This window comes from Morone saxatilis, unplaced genomic scaffold (genome assembly GCF_004916995.1).
Source record: "Morone saxatilis isolate NCDOM2014 unplaced genomic scaffold, NCSU_SB_2.0 Contig3, whole genome shotgun sequence".
Taxonomy (NCBI): domain Eukaryota; kingdom Metazoa; phylum Chordata; class Actinopteri; family Moronidae; genus Morone; species Morone saxatilis.
This window is the reverse complement of record NW_023339873.1, coordinates 17555467-17569380: the sequence shown is the minus strand read 5'-3', so window position 1 is coordinate 17569380 and position 13914 is coordinate 17555467. Positions and strand designations below refer to the sequence as shown.

The 13914-nt window shown below is 40.1% G+C and overlaps 2 protein-coding genes across 3 annotated transcripts in view; both read right to left on the bottom strand.

Annotated features, from left to right (window-relative positions):
• Positions 1–2132, bottom strand: part of LOC118336954 (synaptotagmin-14-like) — a 42436-nt gene extending 40304 nt beyond the window's left edge. The window contains 2 exon segments of the mRNA XM_035673725.1: positions 2017–2048; positions 2050–2132. Coding sequence (XP_035529618.1) covers positions 2017–2048; positions 2050–2132 — 115 coding nt within the window.
• Positions 2133–7264: 5132 nt separating this feature from the next.
• On the bottom strand, positions 7265–12762 carry sdsl (serine dehydratase-like). 2 transcript variants are annotated; one of them, XM_035674702.1, is made up of 9 exons: positions 12651–12762; positions 10897–11059; positions 10691–10727; positions 10475–10614; positions 10270–10358; positions 9925–10158; positions 9713–9843; positions 9021–9107; positions 7265–8711 (listed from the first exon to the last, which is right to left on the bottom strand). In XM_035674702.1, the coding sequence occupies exons 2-9, from the start codon at positions 11041–11043 to the stop codon at positions 8608–8610; spliced, it is 969 nt and encodes a 322-aa protein (XP_035530595.1). In that variant the 5' UTR covers positions 11044–11059; positions 12651–12762; the 3' UTR covers positions 7265–8607. The 2 variants fall into 2 exon arrangements, with proteins under 2 accessions (XP_035530595.1, XP_035530594.1); XM_035674701.1 differs by lacking the exon at positions 12651–12762 and adding an exon at positions 11850–11989.
• Between the last annotated feature and the right edge of the window lie 1152 nt (positions 12763–13914).

The window sequence follows — 13914 nt, the reverse complement described above, 5'->3', positions numbered from 1 at the left end:
GTGTGATCAACTGGAGGAGGTTTGATGGTAGTGAGACTGCCACAGATGAGGCAGGGTGAGATGAAGCCATGCAGGGCTGCCTCTCGTAGCATTTGTTGTCGTTTATTAAAAGTGAAATCCTGATCCAGAATTTGTGGTTATGAGATGCTCCTTTTCAGCTATTTCTTCATGTGCTCTTCTTTAACATGCAGAAAAAAAGACTCAGTCTTGGGGGAAATAATTCATTGTGTAAAGATAGGTAAAAAGACAGCAGCTCCCGTCAATGGTAAAATGTTTACATGCAAAACTGACCACTGAAGTCCTGGATCACTTGATAAAAAAGTGTGATGTTAGTATTCGCTATGGTTTATACCAAAGAAACCAAACTCTAGGTGTGACTGGCATTCAGTTTAAATTTGTTTTCACTTGATGCCTTCGTCATAGGTTGTATCCACAGTGTTTAGTCTCTGGTACTTCCTATAACTGCACCGACGGCACTTGTGGCCTACATGCTGCGGTTCGCTTGCGTATTGCCTAGTTTACAGCAGGCACTGGATAGTTCACAGCACTGTGCTGGTTTCTAGAGGTGAACCCTGCTGTCCTGTATTCCTCCTGCCCTATTATTCTTCCTCTTCCTCCAAAGACATCTAAAGTTTTACAGGTTGGGGGCGTTCAAATGCATACCATGTACTGTGATTAAAACATCCCCCCGTTCGATTCCGGCTAGGAAACTTTGTTGTATGTCATCTCTCTCTCCCACTCACCTTTTGTCACCTCTCTACTGCCCACTCATAAGTAAAGCTAGAAAACACACACACAAAAAACAACCGGACCAGACTGTGGGTCTATGAAACGATATATAATAATAACTCCATTATGAAAAAATGTATTAAATCTTTCAGCGTGACTTTAACATTTTAAAACCCTGTCATCTAATCACACCATGTACAACAGACCAATTAAAGCACTGACACTGATTTATTTTGGGAAACATCCCGAAGACATCAGCATATAAAAATGACGCCTATATTCTCATATCTAACCGCATTTCTGTGTTTTATCCTGGTCACCATCAATTATCTCGTGTGCGTTATTTCATACAAAGCGATTCAAAATATACTTTAGGCATAAGTGGATGATATTTTTCATTCTGACTGAAAAGGAAAAAAGATTACCACTCTCTATTATTACAAAGCAGGTCATTTATCATTGAGCTTAGTGATGGCCTATTTCCAGTTACATTTAAAGGGCAGTATGTATTCCACCGCTGCAAGCATTATGATATTCAAACAGATAAAATAAGCAGAAAAGCTGCTTAAAAGCTGCAAAGTTACATAAGCAGAGACAGGTGAAGAGTAAAAGCACATATCTGCTCAGTGTGCAGCCCACAAACACACAGCTCAACCACAACATCATACAGCAAAGTATTTATTACACAGTAACTCAACCGCATGTTAAACTTAATGTTTTAGATATCCCAAAGCCGGACCAGAGCTTTCCAAAGCACACTGTCCTGGTCTAAAAGTTGGCACGGTTTCACAGTGTGCCCTAACAACAGCACCCACTGAATGAGAGGTTTGCTCCCTTTAACCCAAGTTGTAAAGTACCGACATGCGGCGGAGGCTACAAAACGGCCAGCCGGCTTTATCAACGATAACCAAACCACAGCCAGAGTTACATCAAATCCACAGCAGAATAAGCAGCCAGCGAGCAGACACATGACACCGCCTCGGTTACTCTCCGTTCAAATAAACGGTATGCAGCAGTTCTCAAAGCGGAGCTGTTCCTTCAGCACCGCCGTTACAGACACACCGAGCGACCGCCGCTTCAACACTCCTCCCCGGCTCTTCTACTCTCACACACACCGATGGAAAATCACCGCTTTTTTAAAAATAACTTTCACTGATTCCAGCCACAGCGAGCACCACGCTCCTGGAACCATTTGCACTTGTTGGTTGAAAGAATTCAGCTGTGACATGTATTATTACCAGTGGAAGTTAATTACGAGGGAAGGAGAGACGTTATTGGCCTACTTACCATCAATCGCCATGATGTTCTGTTTTGGCTTCCACCAAAGCGGGCGGTGAAGAAGGGGGAGCGGCCCACTGCAAGAGTGAGGGGCGGGGGGAGATTCGTGGTGTGGTACAGTCCATAAAACACCGGGCAGGAATCGAAGTGTCGGAAACAAGCGATGTGCGGATATCTAATCCATAATTTACAGCTAGGAGAAAATATTACATAGCCTGAGCCATTGACAGTAACATAACTTACACTTTTCATAACTCAGTAAAGGTCTATTAACATTTAATACAGCAATAGTTTAACCACCCCAGGTTCCTTTAATTCTACTAAAATAGGTTAAAAACTTTATTACATCTGTGTCAGTACTTAGTAACAGCATCTAGCTAATTTGGTTGTATTAGCAAGATAGCCTATGCAATGTGATATAATGTAGCCAAGTCAACTGGAAAGTTAATTTAATTTAGCTACATTGTTATACTGTATCAAATGTTATTGTAGATGCATTATTTTTATATTTTGTTCATATTTTTATGTTGCAGCACAGCTAATGTTAAATACGGTGTGATTTTGGTCACAATGAAGCAGTGTTGTTAGCCTGTATTCACCACTAGGCTACTTATACAATGCTAATACATCTTAATAAATTAGCTTAGCTGACCTAACTTTTGTGATATCTCCTTAATAGAAGACATTTTCCTTTAATTAACTTCTTCTGTATTAATATACATTATCCTAATAATTTAAGTCTGTTTAGTGAACCTGAAAATTAATTACATTTAACATACAACTACATCATTAAGCTGAATTAGATGCTAATACAGCATTAAATGCTAATCCAGCTCAATAATGATGCTAACCAAAAAAATACATAGTTCAGCCAACAACAAAAAAAATAATTTATAAGTAGGCTATGCTACAATATTAAGCCATATTAGAAGATAATGCTCCTTATGCTAATGTCTTTATGTCTCTTAATGGCCTAGCAAATCTTTGTGAGTTAGTATTAAGAAGTAGAAGCATTATTTTATGGCATATTTTACTATGTACTTGAGGCAATATCAGCTCTCTTTAGCTGTGGTTCTGTCCTACTTCATGTGACTCAGTGCTGCTAGTTCACCCACTACCTGCAGCTGGTAATCAGCCCCCGATTGCTGACGGCTGGAAAAGCAACCAGCAGAGCTGTGATTCCTGAGAACAGACCGGCGCTCTGAAAATCAACAGTAAGTGTTTGTGTCAGCCCCTCAGAAGCAAAGAACAAGAGCCTCTGCCTACACTCGCCCTGCTGGCAGTCATACAGGAAGATTCCATCAGCACAGACTTTATACACACTGTCACTGCCACAGACCTTTTCTGGAGGTAATGAAAAGCATTCTGGGAGAGAGAAGTGCAGCAGAAACACAGATTGTTACACATCAGTACAATGTAACTCCTGCGCATTATGATAAATATGATAATTAGGGATGTGAAAGCATGTGATGGTGATTTGTTTCGCTGTTGTGCGACTCTTAAAGGTCAGGTCTTAAATACAGCACTGGGATTAAATATTCATACAGCAGGCAGCAGGCGTCTTGTTAATGAGAATATCTGTTCCATCCTCGTTATGTTGTTTTCCATAGCTGCTGGGCTTCCCCCTGAAGTTTAGATAAAGTAAAAACATGAAGGAAGAAGTATATTCAAATATAGCTTTTTTATTCTGCATCCAGTTCTACAAGCTGTACACCCCCAGTATCGTACTCCTCGGTGAAAGAAAGCTCAGTGTGACCTCTTTGTAATGGTTTTTACCTTTTCCCTGTCTGCACCTGCCTTTTGCATGAATACTACGACACAAACACAACTCATAACCTGCACGTGTTATCTTGTAATGACTTTATTGCCTTCCGTGCACTGTATTTATCTAAATCGCTCCGTGCTGCTGCAGTCACTGCGTTTCCGGTTGAGGTTCATTAAACCTTCATTCATTTCTATCTAATCAAATTGTAATTAAGCTTATCCTGCTATTGCTATCTTTGTAAGTCAGCAAAATGCTACTGCCTGTTTGTGCTCATCTCTCAGTGTAAATACTGCACAGTCCATTGTGTGTGTATATTGAGTATTTCAGTGCATTCTTTCAGCCCACTGAAAACACGCAGCTGTTCTATTGTGTTAATGTTTATAAAAACCTGTTGTTACAATAGAATTATAAAATCTATTAACTTTCATTTTGAGATTCAAATTACACTCCCATGCCGTCATCAGGTTGCCATGGATACATACAGCAGCTGCTGAGCTCTACCTTGTGATTCCCTGTCAAAAACATGAGCAAATGTTACCCAATTGAGGCATTTGTAACACAAATCTCTGTATCCTCTCTCTGAGAACCAGAATCCTCAACAGAGCTGTGTATTACAGTGTTCGCCTCGCTTTTAAAGTGGGATTTACACAGGAGATCGTATACTTTGAGCAGTTCTTTGTAACATAATCTGGCATGCAGTTTAAGTGGCATTACCTGCATGAAAGCTGTCAAATGCACTCTGCTCACTAGGCAGCATCCTACACAGTGTCCTTACCTTATGAGTGCAGCAAAATGTTGTGTGATATTTCTGCTCTCATCCATCTCATCCCTCATGTCAACATTCGGAGGTGTCGTTTACTTCTAATTTACTCGGAGACTCAAAGAGATCACTAATAATAGATAAATACAACTATTAGGACAACTTCAAGCTTCAAAGGATGTTTTTCCTTGCTGCCGTTGCCAAGAACTGTGGGGTCTCAAAAAACATTGTTGCTTGTAACCCCTTAATATGAAGCAATATCTCCTTGCGACTTCTTGTCATGGGTTGCATGTCTATAAGCTGCTTTATTTCATCATATAAATCATGTTAGTGGTCTGAAAAGGTAAACAGAATTCCATCAGAAAGAAGTAAAGATTAGAGAAAAGTTTGAAAGATAAACATAACTGGGAACCAGCAGTCTGAAACATCACAAGTTTCGAATTGAGAATTTGCTGGAGAATAATTTGAAGTGCAGAAAATGTGTGCAACCGCATGTTTTAGACTAATAGTAAAGTGACTGCCTGCTAGTGAATCTGGTCACAAAATGTATCTGATGATGTACCGTATGTACCAAGATGGCATGATAACTTACAGTCTAAATTACAATGGAAATGAACTGTTTTTACTGTGTTTAATAGACGTTTTGTTATTCTTTTGGCTAAATGTGCCGTTGTGGTGTTGGATATTGTTGGCTTGTGCATTGGCCACTGCTATTAATCCTTCAACTCTTTAGAACATATTTGTATTTTTAGACTGCTATATCTGTAAATGAAATGTCTGTGCGTACTTTTGCAGGCTTGTTTGCCTCGAGTTACTTCCTTGGGGTCGAATAAAGCATTTTGAATTGAACTTATTAAAATAAATTTGTAAATGAGAAGAACAAATTACCAAAATATGTTAGATTGGCTTTAAATGAAAGTTTAGCCCAGCAGCAATCCATACATGAATTATCAATTAGAAACAAATACATGGTCAAAAGCACAGAAATCAGCTAAATAAAGTGTGTATAGTGTCTTTCTCATATCCTGCTGTGGTGAACCGTGTCCAGGTTAGAATAGCTGAAGATGTTATGTAACACCTCATCAAACTAGTGTTTTCCAAGCGTGTATTGATACCCAAAAGAAGTGTGACCGTGACTTTTTAAGGCAATTTAACATCAAACACAGACGGCGTTAACATTTGGAATATGGTATGTTAGCAGCGGAGCGAACACGCTGCTTGAAGATTGTAAAACCTGCACACACACACATGTTCACAGACTTGCACTGTTTCCCTGTCTGTCTCTTCCCCATTCATTCTTGTTTACTTTGTCCTATTTTTAGCTGCAGCTCTTCCCAAATGCCCTCTGCTGGGCTCATCAAAGCAGCTCCTTCCTGTTGTCATAGAAATGGGCCGGCGTGTCCATTAGCTTCTCCGTCCGCAGGCTGCCCGAATCACACTCGCCAAAGGGGGGAGCACAGCTGTGGGTCAGGTAGATTCATCTGGGCAGGTAGATTATTGGGAGAGGACGTAAATAATCCAACTATTATTTAATCATGCAAGGGCAAAAAAGATGATTTCTCATCATGTAAATATCACCAATTAATGCAGGCAATCAGATGACTGCACAGCCATTACAACACCTGCTATCCCCCCTTTAGTTCGTTCACATCAGTTCTCTTCTGAATGGACTGTGAGGCTGTTTTGTGTCACAGTCTGACATGAGGGAGTAGCATCTACGATAGTCGTGTTCACTCCATGTATGACCTTGCTGTGAACACCAACAGTGCTCCTGGGAATCACCCAGGTCAATCAGCCTACCGCTGCTACAGTGCTGCTGGGAAAATTGGTTATTCAGAGGAGCAGGTCTAGCCATGTACGTGTTTTTCAGCCACACATTGTGACTGAACGAGAGGCGTTGCATAACTTGCAATATACTGACTATATCACCTTGTTTACATTAAATGTGTTCACTCCAAACGGTCAAGGGTGTTGATTGCTTAGCAACAAGCATCTGAGACTATGCTTAATGCTTTTAAAAATGTTGTAAATGTCAAATGGAGGCCATCGTGTGCACAGGGTTGTGTAACTAATTTGTCAAACATATATTCATGATGAATGTACAAAGCTTTAGGGACACCTTCTCCTGTGCGCAAGCCACAATGCAAATTCTCCACGTATCGGTCTCTATATCTTTGTTAGTGGAACAGATTTCATATGGGAGACAAGTGAGTGGTAAGAGATTTTAAGCTCTTTAATATTTACAACATTCAGTGTATATACTGTCAGTCTGGAGGTGTGAGGAATACTACTTATTACTCAAGGCAAACAACTCAGAGCAGAATAACTCATTCAACAGAGACTCTGAGGTCAGGAAGTTGTGTCTTTGACTCCATAAACAAGCGAGCTGCTGGTGTGTCCTGCAGAACTGTACAGAAGATCACATCTTGTAAAGGTCTCAGGAGTGAAGGGGAAACAAACACATAATATCTAACTTTACATCCAGGGCTGTCAGCACTGATCATCATAACTGCACTGTGAAGTAGAAGTGATGCAAAGGCGGAAACATTATCCTTAGTTTAGTATTTGACATGAGGAGGAGGAAATGAAATCACACACAGGGATGTCAGATAACACAATTAAGTCCAACAGATATTTCCACTGAGGTCCTATAAAGATTACAGATATACAGAAGTGCAGTCTTTGGATGTAGTTTGTCAAGTGAAGTCAACACTCAAAATTCAACTCAAACCAACTGTCTCATATTCCCTTTATTGATTAAAGCAACAGGCAACTTTCATTTTGTGTTGATTCTGGCGGCCCCTGCGGACAAAAGTGGTAGTGTTTCCACCGCCTTGTTTCATTGATTTCAAGGGGAATCTAACTGAATAACTACATAGAAGTAGAAAATCTTCTTGCCAATGGTCTTTTTTTGTTTATCCAGGTCATTCGTGCTTTTTCTCATATCATAAAATTACACATAAATAAATACTATTATGTTTCAAACATAAACACTATTTAAGTTCCATACTTCACTACTGATGAAGGCCATGTGATGTAACTGAAAGCTGAAACTGAAAGAGAGCTGTTTTCATTCCACTTTCTTATACGCTATACCTTAAAAAGCAATCTTTTGTTTTGATCAATAAATCATCCTGAGGTGCTTTCTAATAGACAATGTAATGCAAGTGATCACAATGTTAACATAAAGTCCATTTTCTGCTTCTGCTCTTTGTGAACTTAATATCTTATGCAACCGTCTGAGAGTTCAGAAGGCAAAGACTATCAACAGGTTATTAAATGCAACACTTTCCACTGGCTTCTCTGACGCAGGCAGGACAGTGAGGAGCTGTTTCCATAGTAATACCTTCCTACACGTAACACAAATTGACTGGACTACTAAATTTATAATAATGACATGAAACAATCCAGCATTAAGAGTGTGAAAGGTTTTCATCTAAAATATATTTCTGCATCGGAAAAACAACCCAAGGCTGCAAATGCATCCACAGAAAGAGAGAGGCAAGACGACTCAAATGCACACATATTTAGGAGCAGTGACTTCAAATTAATATGAAATGTAAGAGCAAAATTAGTTTCAACAAATATATTGTTATGCCTCAGACTGCGACTGCTGAAGTACAGTTAATTTATGATTAAATCACATCAACAAATGTTTGTTGTTTGTTTGAAAACACTTTTTTCCCATAAAGTCTTCTGTCTGGATAGTGAATAGTGAAATGTGGCACCACCCTGTGGGGAAACCTGGTAATTGGTTATAGTGAGCTGAGCATGGTTAAAACATATTCACTCAATTATTTATAACTGAAGAAATTCATTCTGTTTATATATTTCATGTGACTTGAAATTTAAATTGCAATATCAGAAGCACTAATTCATAAATGAATAGCAATTCAAACACATTTGCTTCAAAATTAGATGACATGTCTGTAGCTCTTATTTGAGGAACTGAGCTTTATTCTGAATGAATCCATCCACACATCATTCACTGAACTGTTGCAATCTTTTAGCTCAGCCACACAGAGACACATTTATTGCTATGCACCTCCACACACACACACACACACGGTGTAGCTTATGTCTGCAGTTTGTGTTTGAGGTGTGCCAGTTGCTTCATGTCGACGCTGCTGCCACCGCACACGATCACCAGCAGGGGGCCCAAGAGAGTCGGCAGCTGACCTAAAGCAGAGCAAGTTTCTCCTCATTTGAAGGGAGTTACTATATACAGGAAGTTGCATCATGATCATTAAACATTAAACATTTCTTACAGGCATGGCTGTGGTCTGAAAATATCTTCTGATACACATGCAGACCACGAATTGTGAGTCAGATTACTGAAACGGTGTCATGTATCTCAACACAGTGTCACTGTTGTGTCAACAAACGGAAGAGCTGTTAATGAAGAGGAACCAATACGGATCCAGAAAGTGATTTTATTACAGACAGAAGCATGGCGCTGAATATCTTCTAAGGTGTCAGGGTCGTTACCTTCGTCCTGTAATCTGCGTATAAATCCACTGTAGACCGCTGCGAGTGCTGCTCCACACGCCATCTCCACCAACACACGCTCCTCATCTACAAGCACACACACACACACACACACATTTACACATTTATATCATCATTAATCCAAACAGTGAACACAATTACTGCAGGACGTGTGTGTAAAACGAGTGATTTGGATGAATTTTGAGCCAATTATTTCCTGTTTAGGGAACTTTTTATACTATTCTGTCTGCATTATGTATTTTTATAACAATCAGACAGACTTAATAAGCTTTTTAACAAATTCAGAGTTTTCTTCTGTGTTAGATTAGCTCTTTTGTTGTTTTAACTTTTGTATGTCCTGTAGGACAAGGATGTTAAAGCTCTGTGAATAGGGCTTGTGTTCAGGTCTTTATATCTTAAATAATACTCTGAACTTTAAAAATAACAACTTACATTTACTTTTCTTCACAGAAATGAACCAAATGATATAGGCCTACTGCGTATATTTTTAATGTTTTCTTACATCCCTTAAAATCCAGAAGGCCACATAAAGTTTGTTATAGATGCTGCTGTTCCCAATTAAAATAAAAAAGTAAGGCTGCTTATTCATATATTTATTATAGGAGGGCAGTCATTACCTGTCAGAGGAACATTAAAATGCACTTTCAACACACACACACTAACACACTAACCCAGGAATGTTTCGACCGCCTGCAGAGCCTGCTGGTCAGTCACAAGCTCAGAGATGACCGTAAGCTCGCCGCACTGGCTGTATTCGAAAGCTTTCTTGCAAACTGTCTTCGCTCCGAGACACTTAGCCTCACTGTGGAGAGACAGAGAGGATCAATTCAGCGCCGCCGCATTCATAACCCCAGAACACATCTGAGCTCCTTTAACCTCTAACCTGGTGATGTCATCCAGGGTGACCACCCTCCCCGCCTTAACCGCGGCGTTGAAACAGTCGGCCCCCACCGTCTCCATGGCGATGATGGGTACGTCTGTCCAGCCTACGTCCTTCAGGCCCTGGGCGACCCCGCAGAGGAGCCCCCCTCCGCCGACGGACACCAGCACAGCTCCGGGCTTCGCGCCGGCACCCAGAGAGGCTGCGACCTCCGTGATCATACTGGCGTGGCCCTGCCTGGGTGTGCGTCATGAGGAGGGAGACACAGGGACAGTTTGGAGGAAAGTATTGCAGAATGCCAGTTTTGGGGTTGAAACTGGAAACTTTAATTGTGATGAATGTTTCTACCAGAGCAGAGGGTGATCGAATGGAGGAACAAATGTGAGTCCTTCCGTCTCTGCCAGTCTGAGAGCCTCTGCATTGGCATCATCCCAGACCTAATGAGAGGAAGATTTCACTTCATTTCTCTCTAAATCGCTTGTGTTTGCTTTTACTCTAAAGGTTGAAAACAATGACAGAATTGCTGTTTAAATATAATCATATACTATACTACCTTGCCTATAATCTTGACAGTAGCACCCTCATCCTGGAGTCTCTGAACGACCAGCTGAGGAGAAGATGAGGGAACTACGATGGTGGCTGGTACGCCCATCTTTCTGGCTACGTAGGCTGCCGCCATACCTGCATTACCACCTGGAAAAAAAGCCATATGATGTTTTACTGCAGTAATGCTGAGCATATTAACATGCTGTGTCCCAGTAGAAATCACCTGAAGCGCAGACAACTCCTTTGGACTGTGTGGCGAGCTGCAGAAGAGAAAAACGAAATGAAAAAAGGACAATTTTGTTTCTTTTTTTTTTACGCCACAATCAGGTAACACTGGCCTTCGATCTAAATGACAGAGAGTCAGTGTGTGATTTGCTTTTCAATTATTTTTGCTTTTTCAAACTCCTGCAGAGGATTGAGGGTGCCTACCTGCTGGCAGAGGTGTCCAATGCCACGGATCTTGAAGGAACCGGAGGGCTGTGAATTCTCCATCTTTAGGTACACGGTGGTTCCCACACGTTTGGACATGTTGACGCTCTCCAGCAGCGGGGTGTTTAGGTGGAAATGCTCTGCCATGGTGCGCCTGATTTCACTGAAATGGTGTTAGATGAGAAGAACGTTGAGAATGATGACGGCTGAGCAAACGGCAGGCTGAAACGCTGTTGAAAGCTCCAGAAAAAGCTACTGAGTGGACCTCGAGTTGAGATTTTTTGGCCAAAGTTTCCAAATATAGTATGAAAGTGCAGTAAAGCTATCTTTCAAGAGAAGATTATTATATTAATAGGCACCACACTAAACCTTCTTGCCCTATTGTGGGCCATGCATGGCCAGTGCTGCCTTCAAGTGCAGCTGGAATGTGCACATTAACATGGAAAAGCATATTGGCTGGTGGCTGGTGCTAATGTCAACACATTTTGTAGATTATGGAAGCTGTAGTGAGCTTATGTAGAGCTGGGTAATTGTTCAGTATTGTTTTTATCATTGTTTGTTGCTGTTCAATAGAACTATTAGTCTATTTTCTTAATTAAATGCCAAAAAACAATATAAACCCCTCACAGAAGGAGATTTAAAATCAGTATTTGGAGCGCGTTTCAGACTGTGCTGTGTGTGTGTGTGTGTGTGTGTGCATTATGTAACAGCTCAAACTGAGAGCTGAGGAAATGAGAGACAATGATTGAACACTATGGTGTCGGACTGGCAGCAAACACATCTCAACCCTAACCAATGATGAACAGTGACCGTGACGCAGCTAACCCTTATGGCTACACAACGTTACGTGACGTCCAATAAGTTACAATGTAAGCCAATTTAATGACGTGCGTTAACGTATGCTGTACGTCATAAGTCAACAACGTGGTGTGAGGTTTTAAATGTTGACTTACGTTTGGTTGAACTGTCTTGTTGAAGGAGCCTCTGTAGGATAAGGACGTTTGTTTCATGCAGTGTGTCATATTTTCAGAGTACGCTACATAATGTTAGCACATAGCAGAAAACAGAAACAGCTAAACAGCCCTACTTCCGGATGCTCCTACAAAATAAACGTGTCACTTTTCACTTTTTCCAGTAGTAACGTTAGTAGTAATGAAAATAATAATAATAATAATAATAATAATAACAAAATAAATACATCATGTAATATTCCGTGTTATTTATCCTGGCAACTCTGAAACATACAAGTATACACAAGTACATTTAACCTGTAATTCGCCATAATATTGGATTTGTTACTATTAAACTAAACTTCCATGTTTTCCTAATTTTAAGTTTTGTGTCATCAAATAGGCCGACTGTTATATTTCTTGTCTTATATATAAGGCAGTCTTTAATAAACATGCAGTATAATACACTATTAACTGTTTAAGAATGTTAAATACATAATTATTATTATTATAATAACCCTTATATGCAGATTCTGATTCTGTATCACTTTTATGATGATCAGGAAAATTCACAGGTAGAATTCCAGACCTATATTTTGTTGCTGTGCTTTCATTTGGAAAGACACTTTTCCCCATGTTGTCTGTCATGTGTGCTAACTTGACACGTCTATATTTTAAGTGAAGCTGTATCAGCATGTCAGTTTTAGCTCTTGAAAAGAGGGCATGTTGCATAACAAACCTCAAGTCAGAATCACTAATTTACACATTATAATATATAGTGAAAATAAACAGAAATAAACTTACATGTGAGGAGCCTTCTGTTGGTGCTGAGACTTGAATGACCCGTGAACTTTAATCCCCCTCTAAAGTCCACAGTTTATTACCAAGGCTTGGACGTATGTGTGTGTGTGTGTGTCAGAAAGAGAGAGGGCAGCTGCAGTGTTTGTTATATTACAGTATGTGTTTTCTATCCAATTAGATTTATTGGACTAATGTCAACATCCATCTGTTCCACCCAGTTGCTCTACAATAACTACATCCAGCTTCCATCTTTTATACTCTCTTCTTCCTTATTCCTTACGCATTTTACACTTCATTCAGAAACTTAAGTGAGTCACAGTGTTGATCCTCTGCAGGGATTATATTTTCTTTATTATTATTGTACATTAGCTGTGTAGTTACAGGTTGCATATACACAAAGTAATGGTTCGCACTCCTCTGACTGATGTGCCATTCTCACACCAAACATTACTCCACTTATTGCTTCATATTTTACACAGCATGAGTCAAAACCCTTCTGTACACTGGGTGGCAGCAGTGAGTGGCACCAGCACTGACAGTTAAGGAAACAAGAGCAATGTCTCTAAGAATAGTAATAATAATCATAATAACAATAACAATAATAATAGAAAAACAATATCCAATGTTTTGTTTTAAATAAAACAACAAACCAGAAGAATAATACATTTCATACAACTACTGAAATATGTAAATATGAAGAAAAAAAATCAGAGATGACACTTAAAGAAAGTCAAGTTGTTTTCACACTTTAGATTCTTCATTCACTCTCAGCTAATTTAGCCCCATTTTAACACTTAAGCAGCTAGCCCGGGGATTACGTATACAATTTTATTCTCAACCTTCTAAACTTTAAGACGTGGCAGGGTGAGACAACACAGAGTAGCCACAGGAGCTCCTATGTGATATTTTTAAGTGGACTGACAAATATGAAATAAAAAATTAGAGCCTGGTGCTAGTATTGCCCCAGTATTAGAACCATTATGTGCCAGGCCCTAGTCTGGACTAGATATTGTGTGTGAATGGATAAAGGCAGAGGTTTTCATTAGACCTCCTCCTACTCCTACTCCTCCTCCTCCTCCACCGCTGCCCCCGTTGCCTCCTGCGAAACCTCCACCTCGACCCCCTCCGAATCCACCGCGACCCATCGGCCCTACACAGAACCAAGAACCAAAGCAGTCAGATGTTGTGTCAGTGGTGATATCTTGGTACCGGCTGTAAATAACCTTCATGTGTGAGTAAAGGACAGACTTCATAACAGACAGGAGGG

Excerpts from the sequence above, each read along its gene's own strand:
- sdsl (XM_035674702.1), bottom strand. The coding sequence starts at position 11,043 with ATGGCAGAGCATTTCCACCTAAACACCCCGCTGCTGGAGAGCGTCAAC. Across the intron at positions 10,728-10,896 it reads TTGGACACCTCTGCCAGCAG|CTCGCCACACAGTCCAAAGG; the intron begins GTAGGCACCCTC and ends TCTCTTCTGCAG. Across the intron at positions 10,359-10,474 it reads CTGTCAAGATTATAGGCAAG|GTCTGGGATGATGCCAATGC; the intron begins GTAGTATAGTAT and ends TCCTCTCATTAG.